This window comes from Mytilus galloprovincialis, chromosome 11 (assembly GCF_965363235.1).
Source record: "Mytilus galloprovincialis chromosome 11, xbMytGall1.hap1.1, whole genome shotgun sequence".
Taxonomy (NCBI): Eukaryota; Metazoa; Mollusca; class Bivalvia; order Mytilida; family Mytilidae; genus Mytilus; species Mytilus galloprovincialis.
In genome coordinates, this window is record NC_134848.1 from 38,613,793 (window position 1) to 38,636,775 (window position 22,983).

A 22,983-nucleotide genomic window follows, 5' to 3' on the forward strand; every position below is an offset into this window, starting at 1 on the left:
TAGATACATTAAACATAGTTAATCATTTGTATATAGTATTAGATGATGATGGATGACTGTTTAACATCCAGCAGCAAATTAATATGTACATTCAGGACGAGAAAGTGATAATGTAATATGAATGTTAACCTATTTTGTACTAAACCAACACATACCTGTCAACTGACCCGTATTTTGCGGGTGTGACCCGATGGATCATTGAATAACCCGGGAATTCCGAAAATGACCCGTTTTCATCTGGATTTCTTAGCCTTGAGATTGATTTCAAAAGTGATTTTCCTTTGAAATACCGGTCAAGTTGTTATTTTTCCATGAACAGGTAGTTCAGCTAGCTATATAAACTGTCAAATCAAGTGACTTATTAAGTGTATGGCTTCACTTGACAGCTTTGGTGTCAAACACACTGTTAATTAACACCGATTACCTTAGCTTTAGGTCGTAAATAAATTTCACTGTTGTTTTACAAACATTTTTCAACATGAGTTACTTCCCCTTTTTTTGTCACCCTTTAACATTGTTCCTTATATTTACGTTTTTTTTGGAAAAAAGATTAAATCTGCAACAAATAGAATTCAAATACATATTGAAATAAAACTTTATATTCTTTTCATACATTATTACAATTATAGAAAAACAATTGTGTAAATTATTTTTTTCATATACTTCCTTTAACTGTTTAACTTTATTTTACTATACACTAATTTCATTTAAAATATTTTCATAATATTGATGTTTGAGGCTAAAATACCATGGGACTTTGAAGGAATATCTATCACAAAAGGGTAAATTAGAATATGTGTCACAAATTCTTCAACAGCTTCTAAACGTAATATAAATTAATGTGGCCAAGTTTGTTTAAATTTGCCACTAGTTTCAGAGAAGAATATTTTTGTAAACTTTAACAACGACAGACGACTGAAGCCAAAAGATGAGAATGCTCACTTAGCCAGGTAAGCTAGAAATGGAACATTATTGTGGTTTATTTTGAATTTTAAAAACAATTACTAATGGCAATAAGTGTAAGTTTAGAAAGAGTTTCAAGTTTTAAATAATGTATGGATAATTATTACAAGTTTATAAATTTTTATTTATTTCAGTAAAGACTTAGGTTTGTTGCCCCTAGAAAAAAACCCACCCCCTGATAGAAAAAGACAGCAATGCGTAAATCAAAAGACAACTATAATAAGTCAAAAGCAATGTCACACAATCACAACATATCCTAAATAAACAATACATTGTATATTCAAAAATATCCAGTAAAAAAATCAGGAAACAAAAAACATTCATATTCACTTAAAAATACGTCAGAATTTCGACCTTTTAATCAACGATTACTGTATAATCAGAAATTATTGCTTGCAATTATTATTGCGATTTTGTCATCTGAGACTAAAATGTGATTTTTTTATCTTTGCAATATTGAGAATAAAATTTGTAAGGAATAGCTGTTAATCTCAGGTTCAGAAAAAATGAGGAAAAAAATCTTTAAAAATATTCCTCTTGATATTATCTTTTAATTGAGAGAAGCTTCTGTCTAAGTTTGGAAAAAATCCAGGATAATTTATGAATCTAATAAATGTTTAAAAAACTTTAACTGCAGACTGTATGTGATGTTAACTGGAACAAAAACAAAGTGCATTTATAATTTAAAACACTGATAAACAGGTACAAAATAATTTTAACAAAAGTTCCTTCAACATATTACCTTTTGATCATAAACAAGCTATCACTGAACTAGTATATATTTGTTTAGGGGCCAGCTGAAGGACGCCTCCAGGTGTGGAAATTTCTCGCTACATTGAAGACCTGTTGGTGACCTTCTGCTTTTCTATGGTTGGGTTGTTGTCTCTTTGACACATTCCCCATTTCCATTCTCAATTTTATTCTATCCAAGTTTGGTACAAATCTAGGATAGTTTAAGAAAGTTATTAAAATTTAAAAAACTTTAACCACAGAGTGAATGTTTTGGTTCCTGGCAGAAAAACTAAGTACAATGTACACTTATAATTAAAATACAGAAAAAATGGATTATTTTTTAACAAATTTACTTTTGAATACTATCTTATGATCATAAATAATGTTACTGGAACAAAAACAAAGTGCATTTATAATTTAAACACTGATAAACAGGTACAAAATTTTAACCAAATTTCCTTCTAGATTTTAGCTTTTGATCATAAACAAGCTTCTATCCAAGTTTGGTACAAATCTAGGATAGTTTAGGACAGTTATCAAAATTTTAAAAAATTTAACCACACAGTGAATGTAATGTTTCCCCGCAGAAAAACTTAGTCCATTTTCAAGTAAAATACGGAAATTAGGAACTTATTTTTACAAATTTTACTTCTGGATACTATCTTATGATCATAAACAAGCTTCTGTCCAAGTTTGGTAGAAATCCAGAAAAGTTTAAGAAAGTTATTAAAATTTCAAAAAATTTAATTTAACCAGAGAGTGAATATTTGTGGACGCCTCAGTCGCCGCCGACAACGACAGAATGTAGGATTGCAATGTCTCGCTTTTTCGACTAAAGTCGAAGCTCGACAAAAATCATATCTAATTCATAATCTTTTTTTTCAAAATATGAGTTTAAATTATTGCGATTATAACCCTGTCACATTTTTAGCAATAATAAAAACATTGCAATAATTTCTGAATTTACAGTACCAACAATAATCATGATAATGAAAGATTAATTGAAGTGATTATAATACTAAGCATACATTATGTAATACAAACTAAAATTTTAATTATATGCAATAAACAATAGTCTTATTTCCACTTCCTGTAATTGCTTTAATCTCCATTAGGAGGGACATAAATTTTTAAGTCACAATGAAAGACTTCAGAGCAAATTTAACTGTGTGTTATGTATGTAACCTTTTAAGATTTTCATATCTTTTGATCTTTAATATTTCATTTGATGTTATTTTAAGCTACATTCTTTTGATACCAGAAGTTATTTTTCACTAAAAGTTAATAAAATTTATGATTAATTCAAAAAAATATATATAAACAGAACTTTTATGGTTTCTCAGTATAGTATATAATCCATGTATCTCTATCTGTAAAATTTATGTTATCAACTATACATATCTACATAATATAAATTAAAAAAATATTACTGTGGATTCATTAATTTTCGTGGGTACCAATTATCGTGGATAGAGGAAAACTTGCATATTCGTGGATATTTAAATTCGTTGTTTTGACAAAATTCACATGCATTCCTTTAGAAAATATGCATTTTGTTGAACCTTTAAATTCGTAGTTTCCCTGTACCCACGAAATCCATGAAAATTGGTATCCAATGAATATTAATGATTCCACAGTACATGTATTTCAATTTAAGCGTAAATAACAAAAATTGAAAAATACACAAATTTGTGAATGTAATTGAGTAAACGAATGGTATGATTCTGTGCATTCATTATTCTTCGTTAGATACCAATTTTGATGGGTTTCATGGTACAGTTGAACCACAAATTCAAATGTTTAAAGTAATTAATACATATTTTCTATAGGTTTTGTATGCAGAGATAAGCAAAACCATGAAATCAAATATCCACGAAAATGCTTTCCTAGATCAACAAAAATTGATAGCCACAAAAAATAAATGAATGCACAGTAAGTTAAAAGTGATATATATATCAGCTTTTCATATTATATATATAAACCAGTTGTAATGGCCTTACATCAGTTGTACATAAGTCTGATTTTATCTCGCCAATCACTATCATTGCTCTGAATGGCCTCAACAGGTATGTCTACTTGCTGAGCTTGTTGAAAGACAAGTTTATCTTCAGACTGAACTGATGCATGAGTTTTCTGTTCCAGGTTTTTGTTTAGCTCTAAATTATAACTTCTAGTTTCCGTCACTGTTTGTTGTCCTGCTAATGGAATAGATGGATTATTTTGCAAAACATAATTATTTGAATCAGCGACAATTGATATAGCTAGTAGCTCATCAGGGGTGTATCCACTTCGGTTTACAAGGGTGTTCTCTGGAATAGGCTTTTCATGGATCAAAAGATGTTTTTTCAATGTACGATTATGTATAAACCTTTTGGAACAATATATACACTCAAACTGTTTATCATCATTGTGTATTTTCATATGCGAATTTAAGTTTCCTTTTTCAGCAAACCGCTTGCCACAAATTTCACATCCAAATGGACGTTCTCCCGTATGAGTTCTTACATGGCGACGGAAACGTTCTTTTGTGGCTATAAGTCTGTTGCAGTCTTTACATTCATGCATTTTCCATCCACGACTTTTGGCGTATTCTATATGCATAGAAATACAATGTTGTTGCAGGTTGTATGGGTTTTTAAATACTTTTACACAGAGAGTACACTTATGTTTTTTCTCGTCCGTGTGCCGTTTTCTGTGTGCTGCCAATCTTATGCGGTGGGAGAAAGTTTTCCCACATACATCACAGATAACATCAGGGTCTGATTTGTGGGTAATCTTATGCATGGCCAGTAAGTCCCAGCTTCTGAACTTTTTATCACAAATAGCACAATGATAAGGATATTCCCCAGTGTGTTTTCTTCTGTGGATCTGAGGAAAAAACAAAACATTGGGGCATAATTAAATTAAGAAAATAGTGATGACAACTTTTTAATTTTCAAATTATTATGTGGATGCCTTATTATTTGTTGGACACCAATTTTCGTAGATTTCATGGGTACATGTGAACCATGAAATTAAATGTTCAATGAATAGCAAGTTTTTTATAGGCTAAGACTTCAGCAAAACCATGAAAAAATAAATATCCACAAACATGTAAGTTTTCCGTAATCCTTAAAAATTGGTACCCACGAAAATAAATGAATCCACAATATAATTTGTTAAGCTTTTTAATGTCTTAAAATTTGTATTTATATCTGTCTAGCTAAGAGGATTAGCTCTTACCATGCTTACACAAGATTATACCAAGATATTTGAATATTGCAGTAAATTCAATAAACTCCGTGGAGATGTATATAGGTTAATATAAATTCTTTCAACGCTAAATCCTGTTTTATAACTGTAATGTTTCATCAATATCTACATGATCTATCCAGATGTTTATGAGAAACTGTGCTTACTTAGTTAAATCAAAGGTACCAGGATTATAATTTAATACGCCAGATGCGCGTTTCCTCTACATAAGACTCATCAGTGACGCTCATATCAAAATATTTATAAAGCCAAACCAGTACAAAGTTGAAAAGCATTGAGGACTCAAAACTCCAAAAAGTTGTGCCAAATATGGCTAAGGTAATCTATGCCTGGAATAAGAAAATCCTAGTTTTTTCGAAAAATTCAAAGTTTTGTAAACAGAAAATTTATAATAATGACCACATTATTGATATTCATATCAACACCGAAGTGTTGACTACTGGGCTGGTGATACCCTCGGGGACGAAATGTCCACCAGCAGTGACATCGACCCAGTGGTGTAATTAGTTATCAAAGGTACCAGGATTATAATTTAGTACGCCATGAGAATGTATTATTACAAGACGTTTAAATACAGAAGTGAGAAACGCAGTTATCTCCCTAAGAACAAAGTAAATATTTGTTATTTCGAACAGTAAAGTAAAAGTGAAAGTATTTGCAATTCAAATTTTGATACTATTATTAATGTACAGCTTTTCCTGAAATTGTCATAATCTGGCATTTTTATTTATGTCAAATTTTCAACCATTGCAAAATGTAAACTGGTAGATTTAGTCTTGCTGAGCAGTTTTGAATTTTATAAATTAGCATTTCACGACCATAAATTCTAATTTGATTAGCATTTCGTAACTCAAAGTAGTAATAAACTATAAAGTCATTATAAATGGTGTTATAAGTCACTTAGTGTTTGCAATCCTATTCTTCATCCTATTTTAACTTATTATTTAACAATTAATCAAAACAGCATTAATATTTATTCTAATCAATGATAATGTACATGACTGTACAATAATGATATCAAATTCTGTGATACAGAATAATTTTCAGTTTTCAGGCTACCCACCTAGTTCATGTAGTTATTTTTTTAAGACATCAACCCCCTCAAACCATATAGTTCAGGCATGGGGTAATCGTAATCAGTAATCGTAATCAGCTGTAATCGATTACATTTTGCAGTGTAATCCTATGTAATCAGTAATCAAACCATTTCTGATTACAAGTAATCGTAATGTAATCGATTACATGGCAAAAAACAGGTGTAATCATGATTACTTTTAGATTACTTTAAGATTACATTCATAAGATTACTTGATGATTACAAATCTTGTATAAATATGAAAATAGTTTTTTATAGACAAGATGAAAATAAGAAAATGTAAAGCTTGAATGAAAAATCATGAAACTAGTAATCACAATGATGGGACCTTGTTTAATGTGATCATCTATATAACAAATTTGTATAACCAAGTGTTTTATTTTGTTTTTACAGTTTACAAAAAGAAATTTACTGTCCAATCTTTCTTTGTGAAATTGAGCCTTTATGATACAAGAATATGCCTTGAAAGCATTTGTTTTCCTTGATTGAAAACTTCTGATACTAACTCCAATTTCATATTAGTTTAACCAATATTTTTACATAAATACATTGAAATTAAAATGCAGAAAACATTTAGTTCCTATTTGACTTTGATGGTTGGCATAAATATATAAGCCCACTTAATTCAAAATGGAAGTTAAAACCAGGTTTCATTTATTGACAAAATTGAATGAATTTTATTTTCCATAAATTCGTGTATAATATGTGCTTTCTTATTTTTATTCTTTATTAGCCTTAAGACTCACCAGTATAAACAAGTACATTTTGTACATGTACAGTGTATACATATGGCATAAATATTGCAAACAATATGCATAGTAAACAATAGGTGACATCAGAAGTTTCATCAATACAATAAACTGTTACTTAATATAAAGAGAAATGTATAATCTTTCTTAAGTTACAAAACAGTTTTGTGTTTTCACCTGACAATAATTCTATTAATTTCAATTAGATCAAGTATTAAAAATTTTCAAACAAATAATGACAATCAACAACCAATTTTAATCGTTATTAAGACAATAAATTTTTAATACCCAAGCCCACCCATTGTTTGTTTAAAAAAATGGAAGTAGTGATTAACACCTGTAAAAAAACATTAATGGATGTGTCAATTATGTCCCAACAGACAATAAAACTATACTTAATTAATTTTTCCTTATTTTCATTTTTTTTTTGTTAATTAGGCAGTTGGTTACAATTTATAGTTAAAAATAAAGTTACATCTTTTACATAAAGAAAGAACACTTGTCTACAGCTATTTTATCAAATTACACATGTTACACTGTAACTGTAACTGTCTTGTCTATAAATTCTTTTAAAAGATGAATAAATTAAGGTTTTTAAAAAAAATCACCAAAATAAGCGGATAAAAAGTTATAAAAAAACTTTGATATAGCAATATACAATGTCATCATAAGTAATCTAAAGTAATCATGATTACAATAAAGAAAAGTAATCTAATGTAATCGATTACATATGAAATAGGGTGTAATTGTAATGTAATTGATTACATTTTATTAGCAAAGTAATTGTAATTTAATCGATTACATTTTAAAGTAATCGACCCCATCCCTGATATAGTTATCTGCATATTTAACCTTAGTTCATTTTATTGTTATGCTTGATTAATCTCTTCACTTTAATACTCACTTTCAGCATTTTAGGATCCCTGTACCCTTTTCCACAAAACTCGCACATGAAGTGATTTTTGTCAAAATGAGTGTACGAGTGGATCTTCAGAGCTGAGTATGTTGCAAAACCTTTTCCACATTTCTCACAATGCTGTGGTTTCTCTGCGTTTGGTAGGTGCACCAGTAGATGGCGCTTGTATGTCTCATCAGTTTTACATACCTGTCCACAATGGACACAGGTGAAATTAGCTTTATTGTTGTGAAGTTTTACATGCCTATCTAAGGCATTTCCATGCTTGAACCTCTTTCCGCAAAATTTACATTTTTTATCGAGATTTTCATTAAATTTCTGCCTTATCTGGCTGATTTCATGATCGGCTGTATCGATTTCATCTACACTGATGTCTGGCATGTCTGATGTTACTTCAGACAACTCAGGAGTCAAATCAATTATCAAACTTTCTATTGCATCTGTAACTTCAGCCTCGGTAGACATTTTCTCCTTGTCAACATCAACTTCCTGTATGTTTCTATGGTTACTTGCATTTTCTACTGGTTCCATCTCTGAAGAAACATTTTCTTTCTCTAATAGTGGCATACAGGAAGAACTCTCCTCAAAGGAAGTAGAATTGGTGGCAGGTTCATCATCATCATCATCTGATGAATTTGAATTATTAAAGTGAGTTTGTTCATGCTCCTCTAATTCCAAACTGTCAACAAAATACAAACTACAGGTAACACAGAAATGGAATGAATGTGCTTCTAACATGTGCTCTTTCAGTTTCAAATTTGTTTCTATTTTCTCTTGACAAATGAAGCAGGAATGATCGAACGTGTGTATCTTCTCATGCCTTTTCAACATTGATGCATTCCCATACGAGGCTTTACAGATTTTGCAATTGAAGCGAACCGACTGATCAGCATGGTGAAGAATAAAGTGTGTTTTCAGACCAAGCTTACTTTTATACTTCTTGTCACAATCTGGACATTTGAAGCAGAAATCGTCTCCGTGAATTTCCTTTCTATGTTTTTCCATTTTTCCGGCACCGCAAGGGATCATCGTGTCGCACACTTTACATAGTTGATGATCTTTATGAGACCTTATATGATTGTAGTAACTAACAGAATTGTTATACACATTGGAACAGAGACTACATGCATATTCAGTCCGATTTAAATATTTATTTATTTCTTGCAAATCTGGGTGCATCTTGGTAAAACGCTCCTGCTCTTTAGACATCACCTTTACTTTGCTGCTAGCAGTGTCAGACAAGCGTTCCAGATATTTAACATTAGAATTGTGAGACGGGAAGTGAGTTTTCAATTGAAGTTTACTTTTAAATTCTTTGTTACATTTGGGACATTTGAAGAATAAATCATCTTTATGGAATTCCTTTCGGTGTTTTTCTATTGTCTCGTTGTTAGATGGTACCATAACATCACAAACTTTACAAAGCTGGTAGTTTCTGTGGTTTTTGACATGGTTAAAATAGCTGAATGCATTGCTAGACTCATTTGAGCATACTCCACAAATATATTCTTTTCGATTTAAGTATTGGTTGAGATCCTTAACCTCATTGTGTATTGTTTTAATTGGTTCCTGCTTATCAACTGCTGTCTTTCTGGTCCTTGTAGAGACCATGTCTGCATTTCCATTCGGTTGTGTGCTGATCTGATCCTTCTTATTTACTGCTGTCTTCCTGGTACAGCTATCAGTTGCCTGCAATTCATTCTCTGTGTCACTCAAACTCTTTTCAATTCCATCCTTACTTCTCCTTCTTTTCTTTGAAACTGACAAATTCTCACAAATTTTGTCAACTCCTTCCCCATTCTTCAAAGTCCCCTCCGACAGATTTTCAAGTTTAACCACACAGGATGTCAAAGATTTGGGAACTTTATCTTTAATTTGACCTCTTGACCTCTTGGAGGAATCTTTTATTTCAGACAAGTTGACCTTGATAGAACCTCTGGTTCGGATATTATGCAATATTGGATTATTTTTATTGCTTGACGACTTTTTAGGTCCTTTTTTTGAAGATTGTCTTAGTCTTAGAGAATTTCTGATATTCAGAGTATCTGCACTCTTCTTTGTTTCTGTCACTTTCTTTGTGATTTTTCCTGAAATACATAACAAGAAAAATGAATCATTTTTTTTTGCCATGTCATTTTCAATGTAACTTGAAAATACTTCTTCCTGGTCAACTTTGTCTGATGTTTGTAACTTTATTTCAGGACATAAATATAAAATAAGTTAGAGAATGGAAATGAAAAATTATGCAATTTTCCATTTAAAGGGGCATAACACTAAAACAGTAAAAGTGACGACACCATAATTTAAACCGGACCAGTATTTAGTGGAGATAAACATTTTGTATAAGTTTTATAATATTTGGTTGAGGCTAACTTAGTGTGGATACAAGGATTTGACTGACAGATAGATGGACAGAAGGTCAAAGGTTAGAGAACGGAAACCAACACTGGGACGTACATACGTACGTATAGACGGACAATGGTAAAATCTGATGCCCCCTCCGCTACGGCGAGGGCATAAAAAGTTATGTATTTCTTGTTAATTAGCACAATAAAAAATTGGAAATCAAGGGGGCAGTAACTCTTCAAAGTTTGTTGAAAAAAACAGTATGGTCAAACTTAACTTTCATAAAAAAAATTCTGCCCCGGATAGATTGGGTTGCACTTATCGAATGACATTTTTGTCTTCAAAATATATTCTGTTACCCTGGACATTTATTTCATTACCTGTTGTAGAGCTATGCCTTGGATGCTTAATTATGTCTGTACCAGTATCAAAATCATCATTGACAGTGTAATCATCTGTGTCATCATCTTCAACATCATTCCCACACTCCATCTCATTCTGAAAATTTAAAACATGAAATTAATGTAAAGATTTTCTTTTTAATTTTGCTTGTTACAGCATTTCTAGAAAGTTCGTTTTGTATATATTACATTTCTGGATAAGTAGTAAAATACAAGTTACATTGATATTAATTAACTTTTAAGCAAAGATGATCGCAAATACAAAAAAAAACAAAAAAAACTTTTCTTTGTTTACATTGAAAAAGCATTATTCTATTAAGCATGACAAAAAAGAGTGTGTACAACTGATTATTCAAGTGAATTTTTCAAAGTTAAAGGACAAAATATAACACTGTACAAAGTCATCAGACCGGAAGAAAATGCAAACTTGATCTTATAAAACTATACACCAATTTACAAATCAATATCTTCAAGAATAACAAAAATAGTGCGGAAAACTTACAATTTGAGTGAATTTTCTTAGAAAAGCGTAAAAAATAAAACCCTCAAACAGATATGGTTGTAGAAATAGAGACATTTAAAACTCAACACAAGAGTGCACATGCTAAAATGTCTCGCCTTCTATACTAATCATTGATATTATGTTGATAGTCCTAAGTATAAAGCTAAGTTTTATTACAACTGTCACATAAACTTAACATTAACCAAGATAACTCAACAAAGACCAATGAACCTTGAAAATGAGGTCAAGGTCAGATGAACCATGCCAGGCAGACAGCTAACAGCTAACAATGCTTCTATACAACATATATAGTTGACCCATTACTTATAGTTTAAGAAAAATAGACCAAAACACAAAAACTTAACACTGTGCAATGAACCGTGAAAATGAGGTCACCGTCAAATAAAACCTGCGCGACTGACATAAAGATCATAAAATATTTCCATACACCAAATATAGTTGACCTATGGCATATAGTATTAGATAAAAAGACCAAAACTCAAAAACTTACCTTTGACCACTGAACCATGAAAATGAGGTCAAGGTCACATGACATCTGCCCGCTAGACATGTACACCTTACAATCATTCCATACAACAAATATAGTGGACCTATTGCATATAGTATGAGAAAAACAGACCAAAACACAAAAACTTAACTATAACCACTGAACCATGAAAATGAGGTCAAGGTCAGATGACACCTGCCAGTTGGACATGTACACCTTACAGTCCTTCCATACACCGAATATACTAGCCCTATTGCTTATAGTATCTGAGATATGGACTTGACCACCAAAACTTAACCTTGATCACTGATCCATGAAATGAGGTCGAGGTCAAGCGAAAACTGTCTGACAGACATGAGGACCTTGCAAGGTAAGCACATATCAAATAAAGTTATCCTATTACTTATAATAAGAGAGAATTGAACATTACAAAAAATTTGAACTTTTTTTTCAAGTGGTCACTGAACCATGAAAATGAGGCCAAGGACATTGGACATGTGACTGACAGAAACTTCGTAACATGAAGCATCTATATACAAAGTATGAAGCATCCAGGTCTTCCACCTTCTAAAATATAAAGCTTTTAAGAAGTGAGCTAACACCGCCGCCGCCGCCGGATCACTATCCCTATGTCGAGCTTTCTGCAACAAAAGTTGCAGGCTCGACAAAAAATAAACCAATCTAAAATATTATTCACTAGAAAAAAAATCATCAATCATGTGTGCCTTTATGAGGTCATTTACCAGTTAAGGGCATAGCCTGTATCCCTGCACTATGGAAGTTCAGCATGCCTCTAAGTGATCCTAGTTGTGCAGAACAAACTAGAAATAATGTTTGTTCGGTAGGTACTTAATCAAAATTTCCTTATGACAGCAGTGGTGGTTGTCAGTTATGATAATTTAATTTGCTGAATAATTCGTGCAATATATCATCATAGTTTTCCAACCAATTGCTCAGTATGGGAACAGAAGTGACGACGCCCCTTAACACATGAATGATGTTCACTAAAACCCAAGTTTTTGATGGAAATGCATTGAACTCGAAAGTTGTCAATTCAAAACAAAATGATTAGTTTTCAACTGAAACACCATGAGTGTACTGTATACATACTATATCAGACATTGAAACTGTACTTTCTCGTCCATTAAGAGTTGTTACTAAATGATCTGTCTCTTGACCAAAGGATTTAACTATGGACTCATTTACATTTTCTATATTTGTACTTTCTTGTTCGCTTTTGGACGTCTCTGACTGGTCTTCAGTTTGATCAAGGGAAGTAATCATAGAACCAACTGTGTTTTCTGTACTGGGCATTTTATCATTTCCGGTTCTTTCATTTCCACTATTGGATATCAACCCTAACTGGTCTGCAGACTGATCAAGAATTGGATAATCTCCCTTATTGTTACAGGCACTGGTCTGATAATACGCTGAAAATTTAAGAAAATCTATTTAAAGAATAACCAAAATAACAATGTTTACAACTAATGTAAATGATACTAAAATACCATAAGCTTTACCACTACATGTACTATCATATAACAAGAATAGAGCTTGCATAAACTAAAATTAATTTTTCCAGCCCTTCAAAATATAGTTAATTTATTTGATTAGTTTATAGTATGAAAAATATGGTTGCTTTTAATTAAGGTCCTAAATTGTGGACTCGTCATGTCACAATGAGACCATAAACCAAGGGTCCGGAAACATGACCGATTTGGAAACTCAAAAGTCCTAAATCATTTATTGGGATTTAGGTCAAATTTTATTTTTCAACAGAAATAATTTCGGTCATTTCGTTGAGATTGATATCGCGAGTTTAAAATCGCCATTTTAAACATATTTTTGTTTTGTTATCGATTTTATGTAATTAAACTGCCACTCCAGTAAAGTGTTATAATCCTGAGGGCCCTCCTAATAGCTATAGTAATGCCTCGGGGAGCTATTGGCTAATGATTGCTAATCTCTTTACCTGTGTTTTTAATTCACACCTGGCTATTAATCACAAGCTCCGAACTAATATTATAAAGAAATTAAAATTCAATACCAACTGTCTTCATTATTTAATTACTTTTCAGCTAAGACAATTGTCAATTATGATTTAAAATTAAATTAAAACTTGATTTAATTTACGTAGAAAAAAGATTTTTTTCACTACTAACACACGTGCTTTGTTTACTTTGATACGCATGCCTAAAATTCTCTTCCGCAGATTTGACACTAAATCGTAAATTTAAAATGATTTCTTGCTAAATAAAGCAAGTGCAACTATTTTCATTAATATTTTAACACTATTAAAGGTACAATATTAAAAAAACGATGTTTTCCTGTGAATTTGATAAACAAAACTAACCCCGGGTATAAGTCCGGAATTGTTTGTTTTAGTATTGTCGCATTACATCCGGTTTGAATTTCGACTTCAGAATCGAAAGAAACGGAAGCGATGACTGAGAAAATTACGATTTTGAGTCATTAAAATCATTTTATTCTTAAACTGTTGCCTTCCTTTAATTGCTCTTGATCGATTTTAGGAAAATGGTAGGATAAATCATGAAGTAAACGCAATGCAACAGTTAAACAAGTTCGTTGATGCTACGAGTAGGAGCATACTCGTGCAGTAAATGAGATTTTGACAATCTGTTTTTGAAAAGGGGCACCAACTTTTAAGTTATATGAAAATGACCGCAATTAGGTGAAAAAATTTCCGGATCCTTGCCATAAACATGTCGTCTTTGAAATATTTGAACTAAAATGGCATAAAAATTTGAAGCAAAATTAGAATTTAACAAGGTTTTTAACCAACAAGATATATCTTATATGTACATAATAATGGTCAACATTTCTGTGTAAAACATGTTGTAGCAGAAAACACTTTTGGGAAATGTCACCACATCAAAAGTGATAGATGCCCTATTTTATTGTATCTCAAATAATGTCCAGAAGCACACATGTTATAAATAGGAAACATATACTCAAACCATCTCCTTTATTGTGTCTCTTGGTTGAATTTTAATTTTGACGTAAATTTTTCAGATTTTTCTGAATTTCCAATTGTGTCCAACGTCCTTTAAAAAGGCTAAAATGCCTGATGATGTCACATATATAAAGAACACAACTTTCTGCAAATCTTTGAAAAAGGAAGGGTAAAAATCTTAAGAGATATCACCATTATAACTCTTGTATTAAGATATTTCTCCACTCTCAACAGTTAAATTTTAATTATTTAAAAAGCTTCAGGTTTTATATAGAAGAATTGAACTGACTGGAGTAGAGAAATGTAGATTCCTACAAGGAAACAAGTGTATTACGATATTTCTCCACTTGAGCCAGTTAAATTTTATAATTTAAAGCGCAAGGCTTGCCAAGCTTTTTAAATAATTAAAATTTAACTGGGGAGAGGGGAGAAATATCGTAATACACAAGTTATAGTGTTGGAATCTGTTTCTATCTTTCTTTTTCAAAGATTTTCAGAAACTTGTGTTATTTATATGCGACGTTATAAGACATGGTCACCTTTTTTCATGATGTCACAATAGGAAAATTCAGAAGAAAACAATACAGTTTGACTTCATAATCAAATTTCGACTAATCATTTGCATGAAAACAGATATATCACTAGTGAGGAGAAATATTTTTCTCACACCGATCAAGAAATAGCACAAAACTTAGAGAAATATCATTACACACTTGTTACATAGATGGAATCTATATTTAAACAATGAGTAACTGAAAGAGTGTAATATATAGCTTACAACAGAAATCTTGAAACATAGAAGTCCATTTAGGATATTGAGCTATAAACTGTACACCAGCTTCAGTACTCCAACTCTGGACATCATTTCCTTTATCACCAACAGCCAGAAATATACATTGCTTTCCTTTGCTTTGAAATCTTTTTCCCTGGAATAAAAAACATGACATAATAGAACATCCTTTTACTAAGCCTTTAGTGTAATGAATTAGGATGAAAACATTTTTTTTTTCAATATAAAGCTTGAAATAAATGGAGAATGTAACAGGAGCCAGTGGTGGATCCAGAAATTTTCAAAAGTGGGGGCCCACTGACTGACCTAAGAGGGGGCCCGCTCCAGTCACGCTTCAGTGATTCCCTATATAAGCAACCAATTTTTTCCCCCAAAAGGGCCCCCCCCCTCTAAATCCGCCTCTGGGAGCAATATATATAAGTTTCATAACCATGATAACAGTTGGATAAGGCGAACTAACTAAGAGACTAAAAAAAAATCTGCAATTTATCCACATAAATGAATAAATGGTAGAAGTAATGGCACCAAATTCAAACTTGATAAGTTAATATGTGTTTCGTGGTCATTAGCATTGTGTATAAGTTAAATAACATTTAGTAGAGGCTAACTTAAGTTAGGGTGTGGAAACAGGAATGGGACTGATGGATAGATGGGCGGAAGGTCAAGGGTAAAAATTAATGCCCCCTCTGTCACAACTGGGTATATTTTTTTTAGTTTTGTGAACCTGAGGTACAAATTGTTTTGTTTGTTTATAGATACACATTGTATACAAGAAGATGTGGTATGAGTGCCAATGAGACATATCTCCATCTCCATCCCAATTTGTAAAAGATAAACCCATTATGGGCCAAAGTACAGTCTTCAACTGAGCCTTGGCTCACACCAAACAGCAATATATAATTAGATGTTGCTCTAACTGTAGGAGGATCATATATATATACAATATAGCAAGGGTTGACATTTTTCCTGGTAAGGTCAGAGCACAGGACCTGAACTAAATATGTAAACGAAGCCCAGATTGAAAAGGGTCATTGATGTCATGTATGATTTTTTTTCTAAATCAACTGTAAAAATTACAGTTTACTTTTATTTTGCATCCTACATACTGTAAACCAACTTATTTTCGCGAGCGATTTATTTTTTGCAACTTTCGCAAGTAGTAAAATAAAGGCAAATATTAATCGTCGCAAATATGTAATACTTGGATCATTCCTTATTGAACTTCAGAAAATCGCGAAATTAAATAGCCGCAAAGTGGTCTAGGAAGGGTAAAACGCAAAATTAAGTATCCGCGAAAATAAGTTGGTTTACAGTATATATCTAACTTGTCAAATTATACTATATAATATTTGGTTTGCCCAGGCAGATACATTTGTATTTTTTCCTTTTTATGACTGCCTGAAATGTAAAATTTATATATCTGAAACTCTCTTAATATTGATCATACCAATTTTTCCACATCTTCCCACATTTCTTCGTCATCAGTCTTGGAACCATCCTGCTCCATGGTATCTTCTTAAAGTTACAAACCAATGACTCCTATAAATACAAAAGTATAAAAATAAGAAGATGAGATATGATTGCCAATGAGATAACACTCCACTAGAAATCAACTGATGTAGAATTAAGCAACTGTACATGTAGGTCACCATAGGCATATGGCCTTAACTTACTTTTGATAACTTACATGTATATAAACTCTCTTAATACAATACTAACAATATTCCTTTACTTGGAAATACCCAGTGCACAGATTTCCAACATAAGGGTATTTAGTTTAAAAAATGTTCAAGTTTGGTAGAAATCGAGAATATTTGAAAAAAAACTTAAATCAAAGACTGACTGTCATCATGGTCATGTTAACATGGACTTTAAGTGGCACTAAGTCCATTTATAAGTAAAATACTGATACTGTCATGACTGTGGATTCACTATTATTAATTGGATATCAATATTCATAGATTTTGTGGGTACAGGAATGACAGGGTGAAATACAAAATAAAACTAACAGTTACATGTAGCTTCTGTCATGTCTGTCTAAGTTGGTAGAAATACAGGATAGGTTAAAGGGACACTAGCTACGAGATATATAAAAAAAAATTTGTTCAATCAATATAAATGAAAGAGAAATAGTGAAATAATGTATCGCTTTTAATCTAAGAAACATTGATGATGAAATATCACGTGCAAGTGAATAATTCAACCTCATTGAATCTGTATTCATGTGAACTTCAATTTAACTCCTTAGCTAGAGATGGATACAGCATGCTTATTGCATGTTCAACTATATTTCATGATTATTTAAATGAAAAGAATGTCAACATTGAAAGTGAAACAAAGATAAATCATATGATTAACTGACTCGATCCACAAAATATCAGTCTTACATGTATACAGGTAAAAACGATGATCAAGATATATATTTTTAACAATACAGTAATAAGAATTTAAACAGACCTAAAAAAAATCCAAATGCATGAGATTGATGATCAAGATATATATTTTTAACAATACAGTAATAAGAATTTAAACAGACCTAAAAAAAAATCCAAATGCATGAGATTGATATCTATTTAGATCTATATTAATGTTTATATTGCTTGTATGGCAATCAGAGGTGTTCTGAGGTCAACTCTACAGTTACTTATATGGCCTCTACAGTGGCAGATCCAGAAATTTTCATAAGAGGGGGTCCACTGGCTGCCTTAGAGGGGACCCGCTCTTGTCATGCTTCAGTGATTCCCTACAAAATCAACCAATTTTTTTCTAAAAAAAGGGGGGGACCCGGGACCCCTGAAAAACCCTCTAAATCTGCCCCTGCTCTAGACTTAAATACAATTGAAACAAAGCTACAAATTATCAGGCCCATGCCTGGTATATTGTTTATTTAAGACTTTTCATAATTGGAAATGTTTTTATACATTGTTAATAATCAAATATGAGCATGATGAGAATTTGAGTCAAATCGGTGAACATGAATTTGACAGCTATGCAACTCTTTAAAAAAGTTATCAAAATTTCAAAAACTTAAAACACAGAGTGAATATTTGTAGCCTCTGCTGCAGACAACACAGACATGGCAGACTGAATGTAGGCTTTCGATGTATCGCTTTTGCGACAAATGTCACAGGCTTGACAAAAATTATTGTGTCAGACTTAAGTTTTTATTCACCACTGGCTTGGTTAGCTTGTAGTTCAAACAGAAAGTCACTGCAAAACATCAAGATAACCTTTCAAGACATCATAATTGTTATAATTTTTGACAGGTTAGCATGAGAGACTCTAGTCCAAATAATTATGACGTCTTGAAAGGCTTTGATATTTTTTTCTTTGACGCCTTACTTTTTTTCTTTGACGCCTTACTGAGTAAAAAGAAAAAAAATATCAAAGCCTTTCAAGACGTCATAATTATTTGGACTAGTCTAGAGAGACTCCCTCAGTGTGATGTAACTGTCTAAGTTTTCAGAAGTTGGGACGAGGTTTCAGGAAGTCATATGAGGCTAAAGCGAAAGGTACAAAGAGATATACACAAATGTTGTCTTTACTTTGAGAAAGAACCTCGTTAAGCAGTGGTCAATCCACTATTGAGTCTATTCACAAAATTTGGGAAACACTCAAAACAAACGTAAGCATCTGCATGACTTTGAATAATAATATATATTATAATCTTATATCGGATCCGGAATAGGAACACTCGATCCGCATTATCCAGACGTATAGATGAGCTTAATGTAGGAGACAACATTTATAACACGCCAGAGCAAATAATGGAGGGTTGGAAAATACATTTTGGACAATTAGCAGAAAACACTCTTGATGAAAATTTTGATTCAAATTATTTAAAGACTACAGAAAAGGAATATAAAAACATCATTGAACTCTGCAGTGAGCAATTTATACATGTTGATGTAACACAGGAAGAAATTCTAAAAGCTATAAACAGTTTGAACCGAAATAAAGCAGCAGATTTCTATGGCATTACAGCTGAAAATATTATCCATGGAGGTGTCAACCTTTTAACATATTTACAAACTTTAATCAACAAGTCTTTTGAAAAACATTTTATTCCTGATTCACTCAAAATTGGAACCCTCTTTCCGGTATTTAAAAATAAAGGCGACTGTAAAAATGCGAAAAACTACAGAGGAATTACTGTAACACCAACATTCTCAAAAGTAATCGAGAAGATACTAAAAATTAGAGAGAACTGTAAAATAATAATATGTCAAAATCCGTTACAAAGAGGTTTCACAGAAAATTCATCACCATTACTTTGTGAACTTATAGTAGAAGAATTTGAAAGGGAGAATAAAGATCTTAAACGCCCAACATATATAGGCCTTCTGGATGCAAAATCTGCCTTCGATGTCGTGGTTCATGCAAACTTAATTAAAAGACTTCATCAATATGGTTTTTCTAATCAATCAATCTTATTGATAGACAATCTATACCAAAATGCAGTTTCATATGTCAAATGGGACAATAGCTTTTCAGAAGATTACTTTAAAATAGAACAAGGTGTTCGGCAAGGGGGAACTCTCAGTGCCGACTTATACAAACTTTATATAAATCCTCTTTTGAATTTTCTATGCGACTCTGGACTAGGTGGAAAAATTGGAAACATTAATTGCTGTGCACCGACCTGTGCAGACGATGTTGCACTTCTTGCCTGTAACCCATTGGATATACAAACAATGGTAGATATTGCCGTCGATTTCAGTAAGCGCGAAGGATACCATCTACAACCTTCAAAAAGCGTAATTTTACCTGTAAAAAGCAAAGCTAAATCTATGGAAACTAATTTAGGATTTTGGAAATTGAATGATACTGTAATGCTAGTAGTAGACAAAGCTTCACATATTGGAATAACAAGATCTCAAAACAATTCTGCACAAACAACTGTTGAAGAAAATTTGAAAAAAAACCAGAAGAGCTATCTACAGTCTAATGGGAACTGGTCTGCATGGGGAGAATGGTCTTGATCCCGAAACATCAATTGCAATGTTGAGAACCTATATTCTTCCAATACTTACATATGGGCTTGAAATTGTGATACCAAAAGGCAAAATTCTTGACAATTTACAGATCCAATACAAAAAATTACTCAAGCAGATTCTTTCGCTAAATATTAATGTTGCTGATCCTGCTGTGTACTTAATATCTGGTTTATTACCCATAGAAGCAGAAATACATTTAAAAATCCTTTCAATGTTTGGAAATATTGCAAGAGCAAATAAAAACTCATCTGAGTGGAGGCTAGCAGAAAGACAACTACAGATTAAGAGCTTTGACAGTAACAGCTGGTTTATAGATATGAAAAAGATCTGTATCAAGTATAATCTAGAAAACCCATTATCACTACTTTATTATGAAATGTCAAAAGGAAAATGGAAGAACATGACTACAACAGCAGTACATAAATATTGGACGACAAGAATTAATGAAGAAATAATGTATTACTCCAGCTTGAAATACATCCCAACATCATCATTTAAAGTTGGGAAAATTCATCCTTTGGCTTTAGCGAATAGTGCTAATCAAAGAGACATTAACAGAATCCCAATAAGAATAAAAATTGCAACTGGATCCTACATTCTACAGACGAATAGAGCAGCTTACAATCAAAACAACGTTGATCCAACTTGTAAATTATGTGATCAGGCAGAAGAATCTTTATCACACTTTTTGCTATGTTGTAGAGCACTAGATCAAATTCGTACACCAATATTGAAAAACATTATATGTAAATGTAGTGAGCTTCTTGCTTTGCAACATTCTAATATTCAGCTATAGACATTATGCAACTAATTATTAATCCATTCCACTATGCTGGCAGTGTTGAGTCAGAAAATGATATAAGCTGTAGAATTGAACCTCTGTGTAGACAATTAATATATAATTTACACAATAAGAGATATGAAATACTTTCAAAAATGGACTTGATAAGTAGTAGGAGGAAGATGAACTTTAAAGTCAGTTAGAAAGGTCAAATAGGGTTTTTGCAGATCGCCTAGGCTAAATTTTAATAAATAGAATTATTATATTCCTATTTTAATAGTATACAGATTATTTTTATCTTTTACATATAAAAGGATAAATAAATATCGTAATTTGAACTGTGAACTGTGTACATAGTGCTCATAGTGTAAATATATTGATGGATTAATATTCTATACTATTGCGGTGGTGGAACTACTTTTATTGTTTTACTCCATATAACGGAGGTGTGCCTATATTGGCAGAAATTCATTGGATACAGATACAGATATAGCAAATGTATGTATGCCCAGTATCTACTTACTTTTAACGGGACACAAGCTACGAGATAAAGAAAAAAAGATAATATCTTTTTTGTTTTATTCAATCACTTATGAAAGTTAGATAGTACTCTCTTAAATTTAGCAGCCAGTTTGGTTCAATTTTGTCAAAATAAGTTAATTTCAAGTTAACTTAAACATTGCTGATAAATTGTTAACATCAGTGCAAGGGAATACATGTCCTAGCATGGGGTCCTGGCTCCCTGATTGCTAACGTTTACAGTATATTAGACAGTCTTCGGAGTTCACCTCGATGGTTAATTATAGATGGCGTCTAGACTAGAATGCACAAATCAAATCAAATCAAATTAAATAATTTTATTGGTTTAAATTCCAATACTCACGGTGACGGGATTACTGACCATTCCTTTGGGTATAACTGTGCCGACAGCACTTGCCAAATCATACCTTGTGTTAACCAGAAAACATTGAAAAACATACCCTGTTCTAAACAGAAATATCGAAAAACATACCCTGTTCTAGACACGGTCAGAAAATATGTAAACCGTATAAAATAGATGCTGTTCTTGCCCAGGGTTCTAGACTTTATCTTAAACAGTTAAAAAAGCGATCCTGCTCTAGACAAATATTTTGCTTGACAAAAAAAACCTGTTCTCACCAGCAGGGCATGAAAAAGCGACCCTGTTCTATCAAGCAGGACATGGAAAGGGACCCTGTTCTAACCAGCAGACGTGAAAAAGCGACCCTGTTTTGCGGCACACTCATACCACTGAAATTTAAAAGTATAGGAAGTCAACCCCCCCCCCCCCCCGGTACCAGCTGACATTTACAAAATACAAATACAAAAAAAAAAAAAAAAATACAAAAAAAACCCAGGGACATATTTTCCTAATGATAAGAGACACATATATTATATCTATATCATGTATATTGCGTGGAGGTGTTATTTCATACTTAGTCTATATTAATTCAAGCCATTACAATAAGCTTCAATACTATAATAGTTCTTAACAACATTATATTTGCTTTAAATTAATTTTCGAATCATACATATCGCTTATTCCAGCTACACAATCATACAGTACTAATATCCGTATCATTACTTTTCAAAATAAAACTAAACTTCTTGTTCAGACATATTAACAAAAGATGGAACTATATATCACTGAAATTGTGCAAAAGAGTACATTTCTGTTAAATTCTAACGCTTCACATTTAATGAGGAAATGGAATTCGTCTTCAATTCCATCCTTGCACAGTGGACAAATTCTCTGTTCTAAAGGTTTTATAGTATATCTACCAACTTCTATTAGTAATTTGCTATTAATTCTGATTTTTACCATTTTAGAAATAACACTTTTGTTAAGGTCCAGTACGAGATACTTTTCTAATTCAAAATTATATTTAACTTTACGATATGTTCTTAGTTTTAAAATATTACCCTGGCTATCTGTATTAGAGTCACAAAAAAGAGCT

The 22,983-nt window shown here is 32.0% G+C and overlaps 2 protein-coding genes across 2 annotated transcripts; both read right to left on the reverse strand.

Annotated features, from left to right (window-relative positions):
- Positions 1–583: 583 nt before the first annotated feature.
- LOC143052136 (uncharacterized) lies at positions 584–10,547 on the reverse strand. Its single transcript, XM_076225098.1, has 3 exons — positions 10,435–10,547; positions 7,697–9,795; positions 584–4,563 (listed from the first exon to the last, which is right to left on the reverse strand). Exons 1-3 carry the CDS (start codon positions 10,544–10,546, stop codon positions 3,697–3,699), a joined length of 3,078 nt encoding a protein of 1,025 aa, XP_076081213.1. The 5' UTR covers position 10,547; the 3' UTR covers positions 584–3,696.
- Positions 10,548–12,533: 1,986 nt separating this feature from the next.
- On the reverse strand, positions 12,534–18,861 carry LOC143050748 (uncharacterized). The gene is made up of 4 exons (XM_076223868.1): positions 18,775–18,861; positions 16,677–16,768; positions 15,218–15,365; positions 12,534–12,895 (listed from the first exon to the last, which is right to left on the reverse strand). The coding sequence occupies exons 2-4, from the start codon at positions 16,734–16,736 to the stop codon at positions 12,534–12,536; spliced, it is 570 nt and encodes a 189-aa protein (XP_076079983.1). The 5' UTR covers positions 16,737–16,768; positions 18,775–18,861.
- Positions 18,862–22,983: the final 4,122 nt, after the last annotated feature.